Here is a 21481-nt window from a genome sequence, read left to right as displayed (position 1 = left end):
TGGAAGTGGATTAAGAATAAACACTTGCCGGGATCCCTAACTCAATTAAAATAAATAATTTCTCGGGAAGTTGGGGGGTATTTTAATAGATCATACTGCTTCTGCACAACAAGCAGAGAGAAAATAAATGCTTTTGTGACAATCAAAAATCAACCACATGGAGATCTGAATGTCCCATCAGAAACGATAAGATCATCTCTGTGGCACATGACCACTATTTATAATTCCATTTTTGATGAAGCACATCTTACCAACTTGCAAGTTGAAGAACCAATGACTGAGCTCGCCCAGTGGCCTTATGGGTAAATGTATTGCCCAGTGTGGTGCTGAGCAAGCCATGAAGACCATATAATTCAATCCCCAGTTAACTTATCGAGGCCACGGACAGTGGTATTGGAATTATAATTGGGCCAAGGCAGCCCTGGGCTGCGGGGGCAGGAGGGAAAGAATCGAAAATGGGTTCCTGCTCCTATTTGCTATCCAGTGACCCATTCTGGGAAGGGCAAGTGTGTGAATGCAGAGTGAAGGCAGGATAATTAGCAATGATTTCACGATTGAATACCGATTAACACATCAGATACCAGAGTATTGCCAATTCCTGCGGAACTAAACCTCAGCACGAGTCAGGAGAGGATCTAGGCAAATTGATGGGAACAATAAAAAGAATAAGCTATAAATTTCAGTACGTGGTGATATCCATATTCAATTTTACTCACTGAAAAGAGGTGAGGTCCCGAATACAGTCAGTGCACGTTATAAGATAGTTTCCATTCTAATAGAAAGAGCCAATGATATTTTAAACGGTTAAATGCATGAACAGTTTAAAACCATACATGGGCCTCATCTCACAGCTATTTTATAACTAACCACAGAATGTGGCATGTAATTGAAATCAAATTTTCCAACATCCTCAAATAATGTAAAGGATACTGGACATGACAAGACAGGATCCAAATGAGAGGGTTCCAATGACTATATAAAGTGCAAGAGAAAAGCTCAACTTTTTCATATTCATCATCTCAACCCCAAAACTAGAATACTGCCTTATCAATCACTGTCAGCTGTGCCAGAATTATTTACAATGGAGGATGAGTATTTGATACTTTCAATAAATCACAACAGCGACTTACTTATCTGATGTCACGTGTCTTCCTTAAAGTAGCATCAACTCACCAGGTTATTTTCCATCATATATTGTACAACATTTCTCAACACTTAATAAAAATGAATTTAATTTGGCCACTTAATAAATGAAGCATGTAGTTGAACCATCCAGACCAGAAGGTTCCAAGTTCAATAGCTGATCTCGCATGTAGTGCCAGAAGGGGCACTGTAGCTAGTCGCAACGCCACTGATCTAGTGAGGGGGAAGTCTGCCTGGGTTTCCACTCGTATTCGTTTTCCAGTCACGACTGCTGGAAGTGCGCATGGGTGAGAACGAGATTGCGACGCCCTGCATGGCTTAACTGCTTTGTAGCAATCACATGTCCAAGGACATTCATGAGGAATTACCACTTGGGTGAGGTATTAGAGGGCAACGGACACCCATGGAGTTGCACTATACCAAGGAGTCAAGGAAAAGGGGAGGGGAGGGAAGGGAAGAAAGCTGTTTGGTTGTTTCAATAAAAACAGTAAGTGCAAGTATGTAAAGATTCAGTGATAATCAAGTTCACAAAAATTGAAGCCTAAGCCCTATAAATGTTCGCTTTTTTCTTTGAAGAATATTTGATTCAATTGCCTTTTCCTGCTGCCTATTTGAAATGATATATATATATATATTCCATATAGATTGCTATAAGATGCAGATAAAAATGAGTGCGAATATTCCATGATTTCAAAATAAAGAATTTTTGATTGTTTCAATCAAAACAATCAAAATTGCTGCAGTAGCTCAAATATAGTTTTCTATTTGCCATGAACATTTCATTATAAATCCCTAAGAAATGCTCCATTCATGTGAACCTGCATATTGTTTTCTGAATTGGTACATAACTTATAAGTTATAAATTCAGGTTTGTTTGTACACAATGAATTGCACATCTATGCTAACTAATGAAATTGCACTCCAAATCACTTTGATTACAACAGTTCCAGTTGGACATCAGTTCATCGGGAAAGGTACAAAGTAGAACAGCGAAAGGCATCTCAGACTTCATTCACTGCACTACAAGGGCAAGCTGAGGAGCAAATTATTCTCCTTTTCAAAATAAAGACTGAAAGGTGAGATTCAAATTTTTAAACCACAAGGTAGGTGCTAGCAGTCAGAATTGAACTGCAACACAGTGCAGAAAAAAAAGAAAAGTAAACTCGGAAAAATAATCGGGAAGGAACTTTTTGTTTGAGGTTGTTTCAGTCATAGTTTAGTTTCCTCAGACCCGGGCAATAATACTGCCACCTACTGGAGATGGTGGGTCTACAGACGAGGTCAAGAAAAAGAACTCTGAGGCTCGAATTTTTCCTCAGTAAGTGACTTTCAGCAATAAAGTAAACCTGAGGGTCAAGTGGGGATGCTGCTCATCCATTTCATCACTATAAGTATGAAACCGAGGAAATACACACCCAGATTCTAAAAGTGTGTGAAGGTTACATTCTGAGGGGCAAGGAATGAAAAGATATTATATCATCCCACCTTGATGTACCAATTTATTGGCTGAAGCAAGCTGAATGGGCTGAAAGACCTATTCTCAGTCCACAGATTCTTTGGGTCTTAATTACCATAAATTACTTTTAATATTCTAAACTGAAATTAAACAAATTTATGAGTCTGGCAAAAAAGTGCCAAATGGAAATGTAATTTGAATTTTCGACTGTTTTGCTCCCATTACAAAATGTACCTTACTGTCTCTTATTGTTGCCAAAATTCACTTTGAATTCTGCTTTCTCGTTAACAGAAAGGAATCTTTTAATATACTGAAACCTTCCTTAATTTGAATAAGGCTCTTTATTTGGTATGACTGGCTCTTTCTGTCTGCACTGTGGAGATAGTAACATTCTTAATGCACTTTAAATATCTCTCATCAGCTCTCTGCTCAACATACTCAATGCATTCTAGGCTAGTAACGATAAAATACAGTTCAGTGACAGTTGAACAATTGCTTTTAAATGAAGGAATCTAACCATCACATGCAGACTGATAGAATACAACTATTGTGTAATAACTCATTGACGTAGAGGCCATGAACCTGTTACTGGTATAATTAGCGGTCACTATTTCCTGCACTCAACTGATTGCTCTCTTCCTGAAAATGGTTGTCAAGAGCTTTAACCTTTCTCCAAATCCATTCACTTACTGCTTTCTGGTCCAGCATTGTGTGAGGATGCTTAAATAGAAAGTTTCAATTCTTTTCTCACCAGTCTGTACTCAGCAACATGCTCTGAGTAAGTCCACTGCAATCCCTGAATACTGCATTCAATTTATAGTTTGGTGTATAGAGATACTCCCACCAAATAGAATTGAGGGCTAAACTGTGTAATTTAAGAAAGGAATAATAACAAAGAATGAAGCAAGGACCGCATTTTAATGCATATCATTCAAAACACAACTAAGTTTTCCAGCTCTTTCACAATGGGGTGGCTTTGACAGAGGTAACTGTATATTAACCCTTCTCTTCTTGTATTCGGGTAAATTCACCAATCCTGCAGTCCCAGTGAGGAACCAGGCTCAAAGGGAGCACAAATCACAGAGAACTGGCACAGTGGTGTTGCAGCCCTCTCTGATCCTCGCTCCATTAAAGTGTGGCTCCTGAGTGTGGAAGCAAGCCTTCCTCGATTCCGAGGGACTGCCTATGATGATGATGAAATCAGGCCTCCAAGAGTCAATACCAACTGTCCCACTTACACTGCACATTGACTTGTCATACTGATATTAAACTTCTTCTGGCTTTAGACGAACAAAACACACCAAGATGGAAATTTCGGGTGTAAAATGGGCGCAACGTCGACAAATTGAACAGTCAGACGGCCTGTGCCCAATCTGCACGTGCATTCAGGTCACTGCTATATTGGTCCGAACCATTTCTCAGGTATCACTGGCGGCTGTCGAAAACAGGTGTTCGACCCTTTGCATATGTAAACTACGGGTCTAATGCCTGTTTTCGGCCCATTTCCGAAATTGGTTGCCGATGAGTGGATTAGGAGCCAGGCCTCTCCGCTCAGAATTATTCAGCGGACCCTGTGACTGACCACGAACGGTAAGTTTATATTGTTTTAAATGCAGAAATAGTTGCTGTGGAGTCGGGAGGAACAGGAGTGCTTCAGGGTAGGTTTATTGAGGAGATGGATAATGATAGAATTTAGCTAGTCAGCCCATGTGAAAATTAAAATCTCCCATCATAATCACAGTATCTCTGCTAAATGCTTCCCATAATTCCATATTTCTACATCCCTCCACTATATCACGCTGTCTGGAGGTCTGTAGACAACTCCCACCAAAGTTTTGCATCTTTTGCTGTTCTTTATTTTTACCCATAGTGTTTCTACTGCTTGATCACCCTTACTGCGATCTTTTCCACTGCTGTAATTGTGCCGTTTATCAATTTGGTTCTCCTCTTTTCCCAATGTCTCAGTCCTTTCTAATGATGCTGTAGCCTGGAATATTTAGCCTCTCGTCCTGCCCAGCTTGCAGCCAGGTCCCTGTAATGGCTATTACATCAGACCCTTGAAGCTGAATTTGTGCTTCCAACTCATTTATTTGATTTCTTATGCTACGTGCATTCGTGTACAGAATTCTTATCTGGGTAACTCTAAACACTCTACCCAAATGCCCTAATTTCCAATTTGTTTCACCCTTTTTGATTTAACAAACCTTTTGTTGCTAATGTGATACAGGCAATTTGACTTGATTTTATTTTGCTTTATTTCTAACACGTATTTCTGTATTACTTCCAACAACCTTTACTGTTCCCAGTGTATTTATTATCTTTACCACTTTTTGTATTCTGACAGTTGGTCATTCCTTTTTTTTCTTATCATTAGGTTACTATTATTGCCACTCCCACTCTGCTCTATTGGTTTAAAGTCCTTTCTACAGTACTATTTATCCTTTCGGCTAAGACCTTGGTCCCAGCCCAGTTCAGGTGCAGCCTGTTCCAATGGAACAGCTCCTTCCTGTCCCAGTACAAGATGGAACCCATCCTTCCCACACCAGTCTTTCAGGCACACATTTACTTTTCAATAAATCACAATTTTGATGCCTGATGGTATCATCAAAAGGAAATCATGTTCACGAGTGATATTAGTTATTAAATACAGCCTTATATAGTAAGCAAATTCTTAGGATTGTCCTAATATATGAAAATTGTTGTTCTTATCTGCCGAGGCGCAAAGTGTCAGTGGATCAAAAAAATCATGCGTGAAGGACAATAGCATTTAATTTTGAGATATGCAAGATAATAGGATGATTACGATGAATAATGAGGGTTAAAAGTGACTGACAATACATGAAAAGTACTGTTGTATTGTAAAATAGTAATTGACCGAGCAATTAAAATCTTAACCTTTAGCACTTTTCATTGCGCAGTTTACTCATGGAGTGTAATTGAGCTGTGTGGTCTGGTGATGCATATCCTATTCATTGTCAGCCCTTTTGAAGCATCAATGACTGACTGACCTTGCAGTCCCATTCTTACCATCCATGTTGCATGATTGCTTGAAAACTAGTTTATGGAGAGAGTTTTAAATTGTTCAAATGCCATTTAAAAAAATAAGTTACTCCCGCTGCAAAATAGACAGAATAAGGAAATTAAGGGATTTAAATATCGGGTAGATTCAGAGAGACTATTTCCTCTGGTGGGAGAATCCAGAACAAGGCTAGAACTCGGCCATTTAGGAAATGAGGAAACACTTTTTCACACGCAAAGTGTCGTGGAAATCTGGAACTCTCTCCCAAAAGGCTGTGGATGCTCAGACAATTGAAACGTCAAAGACTTAGATTGATAGATTTTGGTTTGGTAAGGGTATCAAGGGATATGGATCAACGGTATAAATGGAGTTCAGGTACAGATCAGCCATGATCTAATTTAATAGTGGAACAGGCTCGAGAGGCTGAATGGCCTACTCCTGTTTCTATGTCCTTATCCAAGTAATTTTTTTTTTAAAAGGGGGAGTATCAGCCTAATTTTTCACCCTGATCGTTGTCCAGTGACCCCTGCTGGTACATGTGTATGTGTGGACGTCGGGTATCAATATTGGGCCTCGCTACGATGCTGAAACGCACTGTATAAACTCACAGACAAAGAACCACTGGGTGAGGCACGAGAAGGCTGGGTGGAATGATACAGATTTAACATGATTATCACTGGCAGCTTAAATCTATTTGTGTTTGCTTGACTTGCTGCAGCTTAATGCAGTGGTGATTTACTTCAAGGTAGCCACATGTCAAATATTTCTTGTGCCACTATTGACTCTTGTCTTCGCTTTCCTCCTCTCAGATTCACAACACAGAATACTTTTTCATTCCATTTTCCTTTGTTAATTCTATTCTTATAACAGTGACTCACATCATGCATTGATCCTTCAGCAGGGAGGGTTGGTAACTGGTGTTAGTCATGGCTCAGTGGTATCACTCTCGCCTCACCTATAGCAAAGCTAAGATTATTGAATGCATCCGAAAGCTGTAGCTCTGATGAGAGTGTCAGTCACCAATGGAATTCAAACCCTCAACTACATGTTATTAAGCGATTGGCTTTAATATCATTCTCGCATGCTGTTCAGTAATACAAATGCTTCACGGCTAATTTTCTACAAGAGCTCTGTAAATATTGGATTTCCAATGCAAGATCAAATCTCTCAGAAATTACTTAAATACTGTTAAACATTTACATGTTCTAAACTGTTAATTAGCATATATTCCATCTGTATAAACCAACTTCACTGAGGTAAGCAGCAGTCTCTCCATAGATGTTCCAGTCTTCCAAGCAAAAGACTAGCTGTTTAGTACATAACATACACCGGGTCTGGGCAAATAAGCTGTTCTAATTTACTTAATTTAGCAGGCCTGCTAATTAGATCAGAATTATTAAATGAACAAAACTTTCAAAATTATTATTTTATTTGCTGATGCTTATTACTGGAAATGTTCCATTTGCTATTTGATGTGATGCAATGGTTTACTTATTGTGCATGTTAGCAGCTCACATTTCAACTGAAAGGAAGTAATATAGTAGAATTTAATTATAACAATTGATTAAAACAGAAGAAATCTTTGTCAAACCCGGGAAAACCATCACTGCATGAGGATGAAAATATAATTACAACATCTTATTTTATTTGACATAGCTCTGAAAAATGAAGTCAACGGCCAGCATTTTATGATGGCAATTCATCCTCAGTCTGTACATTTCAATAAGTGGGGTAAGCATCCTGCACTCGCAAAAAAAAAACCTTTCACTTACTCTCAATGGGGTCCTGTGATGCTGGATGTAGCAATGCTCTCACAGTGCCATGATAGAGATTCAATCTGGAGTTTTCAGAAAAGGAAAAGAAAAACAACCTATTAACTTTTTTTATTTTATTAGATCGAGCAGCAGCTATAGGGTACGGCTTTATTAAACTTGTATTGAAAAGAATGTGATGAAATAAAGTCCAATTCCAGATGGCACTGATAAATGCTCGGAGACAATAGCCGACCATGGCAGGTTCCAATATCTGGTATTAATGAATGTTGAAATAGACCTGTAACTACATGGAAGTAGCAAGCCATCGTAAACACAACAATAAGGGCAGAATAAAGAGGTGACAAATGCCATATTTCCCACAGGAATACAAAAATTAAATCAGATCGACTCAATCTGGATTAGCTGACTCTTTCACTATTGCCTTGAAGGCACAATAGATTAATATATGATGCTGAAATGGTGGGGTCTTCAATATTTCTGTAGGCCTACTTTCCACAATCTGCCTGCCAATTTCAAGTCAAATTCATACACTCGGGGGATGGGAATGCCACCAGTGCCTACTTTATTCAGCCCAAATATTTCAAAGAAGGTCACTCTGCATCTTTTATATATTAATATAAAAAATATTCAGCAGAAAAATGATTCAGAAATAAACAGTTGTTTAATCTACTGTGGACTGCAGTTTCAAAATTAAATAAACAGGTTTTTAATCAATAATGCAAACAGGTTTACCACACCAAGGGCTAGACTTTCCCCTTCATTTTCAGCGGTTTTCTCGGCGGTACAGCTCTTTTTTGGTGAAAAACTACCCGGCAAAAGTTTCCTCTTTTTTTTTTAAAAAAAGAGTTCCACTCACATTTTGAAAATAATGCTGGGGAGCAAACCACCCACGTACATCTGCGTACACTACTGAGGAAACCACCCGCGTACACCACTGAGGAAACCACCCACGTACATCTGCGTACACCACTGAGGAAACCGCCCACGTACATCTGCGTACACCACTGAGGAAACCGCCCACGTACATCTGCGTACACCACTGAGGAAACCGCCCACGTACATCTGCGTACACCACTGAGCAAACTGCCCACGTACATCTGCGTACACCACTGAGCAAACCGCCCACGTACATCTGCGTACACCACTGAGGAAACCGCCCACGTACATCTGCGTACACCACTGAGGAAACCGCCCACGAAAAGCTGCGTACACCACTGAGGAAACCGCCCACGAAAAGCTGCGTACACCACTGAGGAAACCGCCCACGTACATCTGCGTACACCACTGAGGAAACCGCCCACGAAAAGCTGCCGGAAACAGGGCGGTAGGTGAGTACCCCGAAGAATGGTAAGTTAAAGGTTTTTTATAATTATTTTTAAAATTCTATAATGCCGATTATGTTAAAAAGGGTCTTGAGAATGTTTTCTAACTTTTTATTTTTTGTTTAATTAAAAAAAATGTTGTGAGTTCCCCCACCGTCCCCCCCCTCCCTCCCTAGGCCCAACCGCAGCCTCGGTCTAAATTTTAAGTACTTACTGTCCATTCCGGTAAGAATCGTCCATTTTACCTAGTTTCGCCATTAACCGCCGAAAATCTTGGTGTGAGATCCATTTTCTCGCTGGGCTGTATTTTTTTACCTTTTTTATGGAAATTTTCGCCAGCGTTAGCTGCAGAATCTTAGTGGTCTTTCTAGGAGGCAATCGGGTGGTGGGGGGCTTTAGGGAAAGTCTTGCCCCAAATGTGTATTTGTCACTTGCTGCTAAAAGTCACATCTCATGCGGTTCTCACTATGAAGCTTACTTCCCCTGGAGTTGTGTTTAAAACACCGATTGAATTCTATGCCAGCACTTCCCAATCACACCCCCACTAAATCAGGTGAAAGAAAGAAAGCAATTGTAAGACATCAGCAAATGGTCTAATAGTTACTGCGAGCGTGGTCAATGAAGTGAGATGGATTTAACGGTCAACAAACACAGTCCACACATGAGCATTTTAAAATAGTGATGCTTTGGCAATGAGAGAGAGAAATCTTTCGAGAAACTAAGAAGGCGTCTGTATTACTGATGAGATCAGCTTTTTAAGCATTCGCCAGGAAAATTATTAGATAGCCTGAGGCCAGATTTTAAATAAATCAAAACTGATGAATTGACTTTGATGTACTAAGTAACAGATCAAAGTCAACTACTGATGTAAACCAGCAATAATAACTAACCTAACAAGTCACAGATTATTTTATTAAAATTCTAAGACTCAAAGTTCTAATAAACTACATGGGCTGGATTTTCCGGTCCTGTCCGCCTCTGTTTTTGCCCCAGATCATCATCATCACAGGCAGTCCCTCGAAACGAGGATGTCTTGCTTCCACACCAACAAAGGATGAGTTCGCAGGTGTTTCAATGATATTCTGGATCCTGACCTACATCCTGAAGGGTGGAAGATGTCTGTGCGTGGATTTTTTTAACGTGTGGTGGCCGTTGCACACCAGCCACCACACGGGCTTGACAGAGTTAGGTCTTGGTCCAGTGGCAAGGATTAACCAAGACAACTGGAAACCAGCTCTGCTGCACGGACCTAGTGCGCACACATATTGCAGTGTGGGCTGGCCCGTGCTGCCCCTGGGCCCTCGCCTCTCCTCGGCCCTGATCACATCCCTCTACGAACTCTTGCCGCTCCTTCGCCCCGACCTCGCCGCTCCTGCTGTACCTGCCCGCACTGCAGTCAGCTGTCGCCCTCCTGCAGCAGCACGCGCTGCTCCCTGCAGTGGTATGCCGCCGCACGCTGCTCCCTCTAATGGCTCCGGCCTGCTGATGGTCTTTCAGGCCGGGACCGCACCGATTTCTGGGCTGGGCCGCTGTATACTGCTCCCTCTAATGGCTCCGGCCTGCTGATGGCCTTGCAGGCCGGGACCGCGCTGGGCCGCCGCACACTGCTCCCTCTAATGGCCCCGGCCTGCTGATGGTCTTGCAGGCCAGGACCGCACCGATTTCTGGGCCGGGCCGCTGTATACTGCTCCCTCTAATGGCTCCGGCCTGCTGATGGCCTTGCAGGCCGGGACCGCGCTGGGCCGCCGCACACTGCTCCCTCTAATGGCCCCGGCCTGCTGATGGTCTTGCAGGCCAGGACCGCACCGATTTCTGGGCCGGGCCGCTGTATTCTGCTCCCTCTAATGGCCCCGGCCTGCTGATGGTCTTGCAGGCCGGACCGCGCCAATTTCTGGGCCGGGCTGCCGCATGCGGCGGCAATGGTAGCAGTGAGCTTTTCTGGGCAGATGGCCAACTTCCAGTGCCCCACCAGGGTTTTCGGGGTCAGTTTCGGCGGAAAGCAGCGCATTACCATCCAGAAGAGGCGAGCCACTGTGCAATGCCCCTGGTTGTGACACCGGCTCAATTTTTGGCTGCTGCCTGATCCATAGCGCTCTGTAGAGCGCCCCCTGCTGGGACCGCCTGTGAAAACAGGCATTCCGAGCTTAAGCAGCTGCAGTGAGGTAAGTAATGTCCACCTCAGGTCAGTGTGATTGTTTTTTCTTTTTTTTTCGCGATTTATGTTGTGATGGCGTGGGCTATGTATTGGGTGCTTTTTTTTTTTAAACAGGTTTTTTTCTCCCAAGGCCACTCTTTGAGCCTCCCAGGCCGGTTGTTTAGCTTGAGATTTTCGATTGCTCAGCCGGCCTAGCACCCTAAGAGAAGCCTGTAACGCCTCCCTTACCGTTCCACCCCACACTCAGGGCTCAGCTGCTCAATTTTGCTGACTGAGGCGCAAACTTTACCCCCCTGTCGCCATTACCGCCCCGAAATGAGCAAAGCCGAAAATCCAGCCCTATATATTTAAATGGTACTGTAAAACTGATACTGGTGCACTGTGTTTTATCCCACTGAAGCCATGATTTGAATTTCATTCTTGCTCCTCGCACTACCTTCTCAATCCATGATGTAATTAGATGGGACAGAAGCAGAAGAAGCATATATGACAACAGTATTTAAGGTGTAGTCAGGATTCTGACCCTGAGTTTCAGGGACCATAAACTATCACGATACAAACATTATGCTACCATCTTCGGGATTCAAAGTATCCCATCAGTCTTCTGTAATTTTGATTTATTGGCTATTCCGAAATTAGCTCATCAGATTTCTGCAAAGCTAAAAGCAGAAAGTGGCTTTACAGTGCATAACATAATTAAAATTTAAACTAGTTCTGGAGAAAATCAACACATCCATTTTTAAAGCTCCCTTAATGGCCTTCTGAATAAAGGCACCAGCCAGTGGGCCGAGTTTCAGCAATAAGGATGTTACAACTCAGCTTAGTACCAGCAGGCCAGGGAGGGGAGAGAACAGCACAGTTTTTACTCCTGATTGCCATCCAAATGTCCCCAATAGGAAGATTGCACAAGTAAATGTCAGACAAGAACAAGATTGGGCTCAGCTGAATTGCCCATCATGTACACATAGCCTCATGCTCACTTGGGCATAACTACTTTTGGAACAGAGAAGGTTAAACTGTAATGTAATAAAGGTTTTCAGAATTCTGAAAGGCTTGGAGGGGGTATACAGGGTAAAATAGTTTCCATTAGTAGGTAAATTGCTAACAAAGGGGCATTACTCAAAGAGCAAAGGGGGAAGCTAGAAAATTTTCTTTTCACACAGAGGGTTATTAGAACGTGGGCTGCGACACTGTAAGTGACTATTGAGGCAGAGACTATAGCAATGTTTCAAAAGGAATTGGAATCAGTATTTAGAAAAAGAGAATATAAAGAGATATGGAAGAAAAGGCAGGGAAATAGGATGAGTAGGTGGCCAGGGTTTTCCGTGTATCCATGCACCATCCTACAAACTCGCTCGGATTTTAATGGACAGAAAAGTCGCAAGTTGATGAGCACACAACTGGAAAAACCCCAGCCGGCAGCTCCGTTTGAAGAGCTAGCACCAGCACAGGTGTGATGGGTGGAATGGCCTCCTTCTGTGCTGTGCATTGAATGAGCCCATGAAGAGTAGACACTGGGGTGAGATAGTGGAGGGTCACTGTGCCTGAGGAAGCACAACCCAGGAAGGCTCAGTCTCAACTAACAGAAAACAGAGAGTCGGGATAAATGGGTCATTTTCCGGTTGGCAAATAGTAACTAGTGGGGTGCCACAGAGATCGATGCTGGGGCCTCAACTATTTACAATCTATTATTAATGATTTGGATGTCAGGACCGAGTGTAATGTAGCCAAGTTTGCTGATGATACAAAGATGGGTGGGAAAGCAAATTGTGAGGAGGACACAAAAAATCTGCAAAGGGATATAGACAGGCTAAGTGAATGGGCAAAAATTTGGCAGATGGAGTATAATGTGGGAAATTGTGAGGTTATCCACTTTGGCAGAAAAAAATAGAAAAGCAAATTATAATTTGAATGGAGAAACATTGCAAAGTGCTCAGTACAGGGAGACCTGGGGGTCCTTGTGCTTGAAAGACAAAAAGTTAGTATGCAGGTACAGCAAGTAATCAGGAAGGCAAATGAAATGTTATCCTTTATTGCAAGGGGGATAGAATATAAAAGCCAAGAAGTCCTGCTACAACTGTACAGGGTATTGGTGAGGCCACACCTGGAGTACTGTGTACAGTTTTGGTCTCCGTATTTAAGGAAGGATATACTCCCATTGGAAGCTGTTCAGAGAAGGTTCACTAGGTTGATTACAGAGATGAGGGGGTTGACGTATGAAGATAGGTTGAGTAGGTTGGGCCTATACACACTGGAGTTCAGAAGAGAGATGATCTTATCTAAACATATAACATAATGAGGGGGCTCAACAAGGTGGATGCAGAGAGGATATTTCCACTCATAGGGGAAACTAGAACTTGGGGACATGGGGCTCAATTTTCCCCAGTGAATTGCGTCGTTTTTTTGGAGCAGGCTGCTCTTTTTGGCCTAAGTTGAAAAACCACAGTTTCCCTAATCAATTTGCACCAGCGTAGCTCAGTTAGTTACCATTCTTTTAAGTCAGTTTTTAGCCACCTACGCCACTTCTGCCCACTTAGGGAAGTTCCGATTAGGCCAGCATATTTGACCTCTCCAGAAAAACCTTCCCTAGAGTTAAGGAAATCGGCGCAGCAGATGCTCAGACACACAGCAGCAACTTACCTCCAACCCCGCCCGAAGGCTGTCTGGTCCCATTTTCGGTCCCCAGTTCACGAGAGAGAGAGAGAAAACACCGGCAAACTTTGCATCCTCAGCTCACATTGTGTCCCTGGTTACCATGGCAGCCCGATCTTTTTGGTGCAGATCAAGGCTCCACCCCCAAAACTAAACGTCGGGTTCGGCTATGCCAAAATGAAGAAATCCAACCGGGAAACAGAGAATATTTTTTTTTTGCCGTACTTGGGCCCAGAAAAATCATGCGTAACTCTTTAGGTACGCCAAAAATATGCTTTGGGGAAAATTGAGCCCATAGTCTCAGAGCAAGTTATTATTTAAATGGAGAAAGATTGCAAAGTGCCGCAGTACAGCGGGACCTGGGGGTACTTGTGCATGAAACCAAAAGGATAGTATGCAGGTACAGCCATTGATCAGGAAGGCCAATGGTATCTTGGCCTTTATTGCAAAGGGGATGGAGTATAAAAGCAGGGAAGTCTTGCTACAGCTATATAAGGTATTGGTGAAGCCACACCTGGAATACTGCGTGCAGTTTTGGTTTCCATATTTACGAAAGGATATACTTGCTTTGGAGGCAGTTCAGAGAAGGTTCACTAGGTTGATTCCGGAGATGAGGGGGTTGATTTATGAAGAAAGGTTGAGTAGGTTGGGCCTCTACTCATTGGAATTCAGAAGAATGAGAGGTGATCTTATCGAAACGTTTAAGAATAAGAGGGGCTTGACAAGGTGGATGCAGAGAGGATGTTTCCACTGATGGGGGAGACTAGAACTAGAGGGCATCATCTTAGAATAAGGGGCCGCCCATTTAAAACTGAGATGAGGAGAAATTTCTTCTCTCAGAGGGTTGTAAATCTATGGAATTCTCTGCCCCAGACAACTGTAGAGGTTGGTTCATTGAATATATTTAAGGTGGAGATAGACAGATTTTTGAGCAATAATGGAATAAAGGGTTATGGGGAGCGGGCAGGGAAGTGGAGCTGAGTCCATGATCACATCAGCCATGATATTAAATGGCAGAGCAGGCTCGAGGGGCCAGGTGGCCTACTCCTGCTCCTATTTATGTTCTTATTGTCATGTGTCCTACATGTTTACTGCTTGTACTATCACAAGGTGTGCCACCAGAGGGCACTGCAGTGGGAGACTTGTAAGTTACCTGTACAGGCGTGCCAGGCCTAGTCTAAAAGGCAGACCACCATGTGTGATCCTCACTCTGGAGTTACATTAAATGGACTAAGGTCACTACAGTTCAAGCACAACACATTGTCTCGTGGTGCCATTAGCAGAGTATCTGAAGACAGAACACTTATGTTGTTACGTTCATCAGGAAAGGAGGGAGGAAAATGGAGTGAAAAATCTGTTATACAATGATCAAACTTGGTCACAACTAGTGGCAGTATTGAGAGAGCTTTTGTGAAAGTAATTTATTTTTATTATAAATTGAAGAGGCTCCAGTAATCAGTTTTATGATACTATAATCTGTGAATTAGTAAATGGTACAGTATAATTTAATTGTTAAGCAGTGATTTGTGTGAATAGTTTCAGTGTGCTTTTTGTAAAGTCAGCCAGTTTTTCTACATTATAACTGACTACATTGCAAAAGTACTTAATTGGCTGTAAAGCACTTTGAAATGCCGTGAGGTCGAGAAAGGCACGATATAAGTTCTTTCTTCCTTTTCTTTTAATAAAAATTGTATCTCAATTCAGAATATTTAGAGAAACCTGACCTGATCATTGCCAAATAAAAGCACTGGCACACATCAGAACATACATCCCTACCTTTCAAAAACCACATTTTAAAAAACTGTGCGAGAATTTTGTGCGATTTTTTTTGTATGTTTAAATGTTCAAACAGCAAGTGTTCATAAAATCAGAAGGAGAACTGGTTTGGAGGATTTACTGAGTCTGACAGGCCAAGAAAGATATGAACGAACATCATGGCAGATTCAGTCATTAAATTAGAATGCCTCAGATTCAACTGTAAGCAGTAATTCAGCTCCCACGCATCTTCCCTGATGAGGCCCGCAGCACTCAATATGCTTTTCTTAGAAATCAGCAGAACGGCAGAAAGCAAAAAAACTACGTGAGCTATTTGCCTTTTTTTTTAAAAAGCCATTTTTAGTGGTACACTAAAATATGATGCAAAGTATTATTTGGCTGGATTTAATGTCACATTTTGTAATGTGCTTTATATCATGTAGAGCTCTATTACATGAATAGAACAGACAAGACAAAATGGCTGATTTTATCTCCCAGCGTGAATTAGACAGGAGCAAAAGGCAATCAATCCCGTGCGGGAGTGGGACACGGAGGCCAAGCAGATTTCAACGGCCAGGCCACGTGTGAATCGCACCGGTCAGCTTCTCAGTCGTTTACAATGAAAAAACACGAGCTGGCTCGCGGTGGCGCAGAGGTTGCCTGCCAATCTCGGAAGTAGTTCACCGGCAGCAGGGTAAGTGTTGGGGAGGGGCGGGTGTTTTATGGATCACATGGGTGAGGTAGTCAGGGGCAACAGAGCACCGGACTTTCCTTGTCGAGCCCGGAGGGTCACTCCTGCCCCTCTGGGTCCCACTACAACAACAGCAACAGCTTGCATTTATATAGCGCCTTTAACATAGTAAAACATCACTAAGGAAACATTTTTCTACGTCCCTCAGTGCCCCTGCTGACTTCCCAATGGATTCACCTGGCAGGGCGGCCATGGCGGGCACCCTACTTAAGGCACCCTTATTAAAATGTCATCAGGGACCTATTGTGCGTAGTGGGACTCCACGGTGCATTTATTCATAAGCTCCCACTGGAGTCTGGCGGGAGGCTTACCCGCCGCCAAAATCGGCAATGTCAAATTCCCAGATTGGTGGGAACAGAGCAGGAAATGGAGCTGCTCCATTTTAATTCTTCCCACTAACTATTTCCAATCAACTCAAATTTAATATATAAATGTTAATTATAGATTACTGTAAACACAATACAAGTACGCACACATCTTGGTTCATTATAAAGAATGATAAAACGGTGCTGAATGTTTAGCTGGAATCATTGCTGCCACCTGTATAGCCTCATTCCTATTTCTGGTCACATAATGTGGTCAAGCAGTGCAGTTAAAACTACAAAGGTCGCTACAAGCACTGCTCCAGGCCTCAAGAAGAGGGCCATTAATCTGTTTGACAAAGTACAAAAAGGAAAACATCTGAGAGAGGTTTGCGTAGAGGAAATAAATGATTTATTAACTCGGGTAATCATCACTGCACACATGCTCAGTACTTTCACGAGAAATTGTTTCTAATTCATTAACAGTCTACTTCGGTGCTAAAATAAACTTGAGTTGTCCAATAATTCAAAAAAAGCAATATAAATAATGCAGTAAAATGTTTATATTATCAGATTTAAATTAAGCAACTACAAATTAAGACGAGACTGTATTCAATTAGCCACCAAGATATTCACCCACAGAAAGCCCCACACACCATAAGCTGAAAAAAAACCGCAAGGCTTAATTCTATTAATGCCTAATCAATACAGGAAAAATGCCCCAAATTTCAAAAACTGGAATTGTCTGAAAACCAGCCATTTTTGAGGCGGCCAAGATGGCGATGTCGGGCAGCGAGGGATGAGGAAACCGGTAAAAAAACGCAGCCATGGGCAGCAAGGAGCGGCGAGGTCCAAAATCCGTCAAAACCCGAAATCCTCCGCGGATTCGCTCCCGAGGATTCCGGATTTCAGACTATTGGTTTTCTTGTCCGAAATCCAGCAAAACCCAAAAACCAGCACGGATTCAGTCCTGAGGATTCCAGATTTCAGACACTGTACCTGTACAAGATATCTGTGATTCTGTATCAAATGAGTTATGTACACATTTAAAACCAGACAGATGGACTACTCATCTCAGGATGTGTACACACCAACTTATCAGTGTCTGGTCTAACAACAACTATTTGACAGCAATTAGTTCTGACAACAAACCACCAACCCGTTTTACCCATCCACCAACACTTCCAACAGCAGCAAATTTGAAACACACGGGGATAAATTTCCGACTTCACTGCCTGGGTGGTAATCTGCCAGAGCCGAACCCTCGCCCATTGTAACTGAAATCAATGGAATGAAACCCCGGGTTCTACAATGGGTGGGCATTCCGCCCCGCCAGATTATGCCAGATGAAAGTTTAGCCCGTAGAGTCTGCAGACAGCAGAAGCGACACAATAGGTTTGTGTGCCTGAGTTTTGAGAAATGGTTTAATAATAGAATTAAGCCTTGCAGTATTTTTTTCAGCTTATGGTGTGTGGAGCTTTCTGTGGGTGAATATCTTGGTGGCTAATTGAATGGTCACTCCTACCAATACGGACTTGGAGAGATGCATCTGCAATAGATAGATTGATGAGGACAAGGACAAATTTGCTGCCGTTCATTGAGGATGTAACAAGCAGGGTGGATAAGGGGGAACCAATGGATGTGATGTATTTGGATTTCCAGATGGCATTCGATAAGGTGCCACATAAGAGGTTACTGGACAAGATAAAAGCTCACGGGGTTGGGAGTAATATATTAGCATGGATAGAGGATTGGCTAACTAACTGAAAACAGAGAGTCGGGATAAATGGGTAATTTTCCGGTTGGCAAACAGTGACTAGTGGGGTGCCGCAGGGATCGGTGCTGGGTTCTCAACTATTTACAATCTATATTAATGATTTGGATGAAGGGACCGAGTGTAATGTAGCCAAATTTGCTGATGATACAAAGATAGGTGGGAAAGCAAATTGTGAGGAGGACACAAACAATCTGCAATGGAATATAGACAGGCTAAGTGAGTTATAATTTAAATGGAGAAACATTGCAAAGTCCTGCAGTACAGAGGGACCTGGGGGTCCTTGTGCATGAAACACAAAAAGTTAGTATGCAGGTACAGCAAGTAATCAGGAAGGCAAATGGAATGTTGGCCTTTATTGCACTGGGGATAGAGTATAAAAGCAGATAAGTCCTGCTACAACTGTACAGGGTATTGGTGAGGCCACACCTGGAACACTGCATGCAGTTTTGGTCTCCGTATTTTAGGAAGAATATACTTGCATTGGAGGCTGTTCAGAGGTTCACTAGGTCCATTCCGGAGATGAAGGGGTTGGCATATGAGGATAGGTTGAGTAGGTTGGGTCTTTACACATTGGAGTTCAGAAGAATGAGAGGTGGTCTTATTGAAACTTATAAGATAATGGGCCCAAGTTTCGGGTCGCGCCTAAAACGGCGCAGCCCGGACCCGGACGCCCGTTTTTCGCACCACAAAGTGCGCCTAAAAAAAATTCACCTATTCTCCGGCTCCCTGCAGGTCCTCTGGAGCTGGGCGCGGCGCAGCACAAGCTGTGGGGGGCGGAGCAAGGTCCCTGCGCTGAAAACAGTGCCGGGACCTCTGCACATGCATGCTACAGTGGGCGCGCATGTGCAGTAGCTCCAGGCGCCCAAAACTGTGGGAGGGGCCTGAAGCACGCAGCCCCTAGCCCTGGCCGAATGGCCTCACTGGGGCTGCGTGGTTAAGGCTTACCTCCCACCCGACCGGACCGGACCCGACTTGACTCCCGCTCCCCGGTCCACCGGACCAGACCGGACCCGACCCCCGCTCTCCCACCCACCCCAGCGACCCGACCCCCGCTCTCCCACCTCCCCCCACCCCCCCCCGGAGGCGACCCGAACCCCCGCTCTCCCCCCCACCCCGGTGACCCGACCTCCGCTCCCCCCGCCCCCTCCCTGCGGCGACCCGACCTCTGTGACTCTTCCCCCCCCACCGATCTCCGCGACTCTTCCCCACCCCCGATCTCCTCCACTCTCCCCCACCCCCGATCTCCGCGACTCTCCCCCACCCCCGATCTCCGCGACTCTCCCCCACCCCCGATCTCCGCGACTCTCCCCCACCCCCGATCTCCGCGACTCTCCCCCACCCCCGATCTGCGCGACTCTCCCCCACCCCCGATCTCCGCGACTCTCCCCCACCCCCGATCTCCGCGACTCTCCCCCACCCCCGATCTCCGCGACTCTCCCCCACCCCCGATCTCCGCGACTCTCCCCCACCCCCGATCTCCGCGACTCTCCCCCACCCCCGATCTCCTCCACTCTCCCCCACCCCCGATCTCCGCGACTCTCCCCCACCCCCGATCTCCGCGACTCTCCCCCACCCCCGATCTGCGCGACTCTCCCCCACCCCCGATCTGCGCGACTCTCCCCCACCCCCGATCTGCGCGACTCTCCCCACCCCCGATCTGCGCGACTCTCCCCCACCCCCGATCTCCGCGACTCTCCCCCACCCCCGATCTCCGCGACTCTCCCCCACCCCCGATCTCCGCGACTCTCCCCCACCCCCGATCTCCGCGACTCTCCCCCACCCCCGATCTCCGCGACTCTCCCCCACCCCCGATCTCCGCGACTCTCCCCACCCCCGATCTCCGCGACTCTCCCCCCCCCCCCCTCCCGCGATCTCCGCGACTCATCCCCCCCCGCCTCCGGACCCGAGGCCACCTACCTGTAAATCCAGCCCGAAGTCTTGGGCCTGGCCGTTCAGCCTCCTTCTCTCCCTCCCCTCCCCTCCCCTCCCCTCTCCTCTCCTCTCCTCTCCTCTCCCCCTCCCTTCCCTCCCCCTCCCCCTCTTCCCCCTCCCCCTCTCTCCTCTCCTCCCCCCCTCCACCTTCATCCTCCCACCCACCTCCCTCCTTCCACCCACCTCTATCCCTCCCCCTCTCCCCTCTCCCTCTCCCCCACCCTTCCCTCCTCCCACCCCCCTCTACCTCCCTCCTCCTTCCTCCCCCTCACTGTCAGAAACACAGACACAGACAGAGATAGAGACACTGACAGAGACACACTGGGGGTGCCGTCCCAGCACGCTGTTGGAGGACTCCCGGTGCTGCAGTCGGTAAGTAGAAAATGTTTTATATATTGATTTTTAAATTTTTTTTATTTTTTATTAATTTTTTTTGATTGATTTATTGGTTGATTTATTGATGTATTTATCATTTATTATTGATGATGGCTCTTTATTTGTAAAACTGAAATGTTTAATGTTTGTAAACTTCCCTTTAAACTCCCCCCCCCCCCCACCCCGCACCCCCCATCCCCTACGCCTGATTAGTAACCTACGCCTGATTTTCTAAGAGTAGACAGGGTTTTTCTGAGCGTACAAAAATCTACACTTACTCCATTCTAAGTTAGTTTGGAGTATGTTTTCACTGCCTAAACTTTCAAAACGGGCGTAAGTGGCCGGACACACCCCTTTTGAAAAAAAAAATCTGTTCCAAACTGAAACTGTTTTAACTGACTAGAACTGGAGCAAACTAAATGCCAAGAATTGCAATTTCTAAGATACTCCATTCTAAACCAGTTGCTCCAAAAAAACAGGAGCAACTCAGGCCGAAACTTGGCTCAAATGAGGGGGCTCGACAAGGTGGATGCAGAGAGGATATTTCCACATAGGGGAAACTAAAACTAGGGGACATAGAATAAGGGGCCGTCCATTTAAAACTGGAGGAATTTCTTGTGTCAGAGGATTGTAAATCTATGGAATTCTCTGCCCCAGAGAGCTGTGGAGGCTAGGTCATTGAATATATTTAAGGCGGAGAAGGACAGATTTTTGAGTGATAAGGGAGTAAAGGGTTTTGGTGAGCGGGCAGGGAAGTGGAACTGAGTCCATGATCAGATCAGCCACGATCTTATTGAATGGCGGAGCAGGCTCGAGGGGCCAAATGGCCTACTCCTGCTCCTATTTCTTATGTTCTTATGTTCTTATTAAGTAGGTTTCTCCCTCGTGTTGCTTCTCACACCACCTGCCGCAGGCCCAGTCTAGTAGCTATGTCCTTCAGGACTCAACCAGCTCGGTCAGTAGTGATTCCATTCTAGGTAATGGACATTAAAGTCTCCAACCAGAGTACATTCTGTGCCCTTGCTACCCTCAGTGTTTCTTCAAAGTGGTGTTCAACATGACGGAGT

The 21481-nt window shown here is 44.5% G+C and overlaps 1 protein-coding gene across 4 annotated transcripts in view; it reads right to left on the bottom strand.

The window, feature by feature from the left end:
* The window catches only part of nphp4 (nephronophthisis 4), a 516026-nt gene that overhangs the window by 384351 nt on the left and 110194 nt on the right, over positions 1-21481 (bottom strand). For all 4 annotated transcript variants that reach the window (XM_070860148.1, XM_070860151.1, XM_070860149.1 and 1 more), the window contains exon 4: positions 7391-7455. In XM_070860148.1, the coding sequence (XP_070716249.1) occupies positions 7391-7455 (65 nt within the window). The remainder of the gene's footprint in view (positions 1-7390; positions 7456-21481) is intronic.

Source organism: Pristiophorus japonicus, chromosome 18 (genome assembly GCF_044704955.1).
Source record: "Pristiophorus japonicus isolate sPriJap1 chromosome 18, sPriJap1.hap1, whole genome shotgun sequence".
Lineage (NCBI taxonomy): Eukaryota > Metazoa > Chordata > Chondrichthyes > Pristiophoridae > Pristiophorus > Pristiophorus japonicus.
Note: the sequence above shows the minus strand (reverse complement) of the source record. Positions and strands in the feature narration are given on the sequence as shown.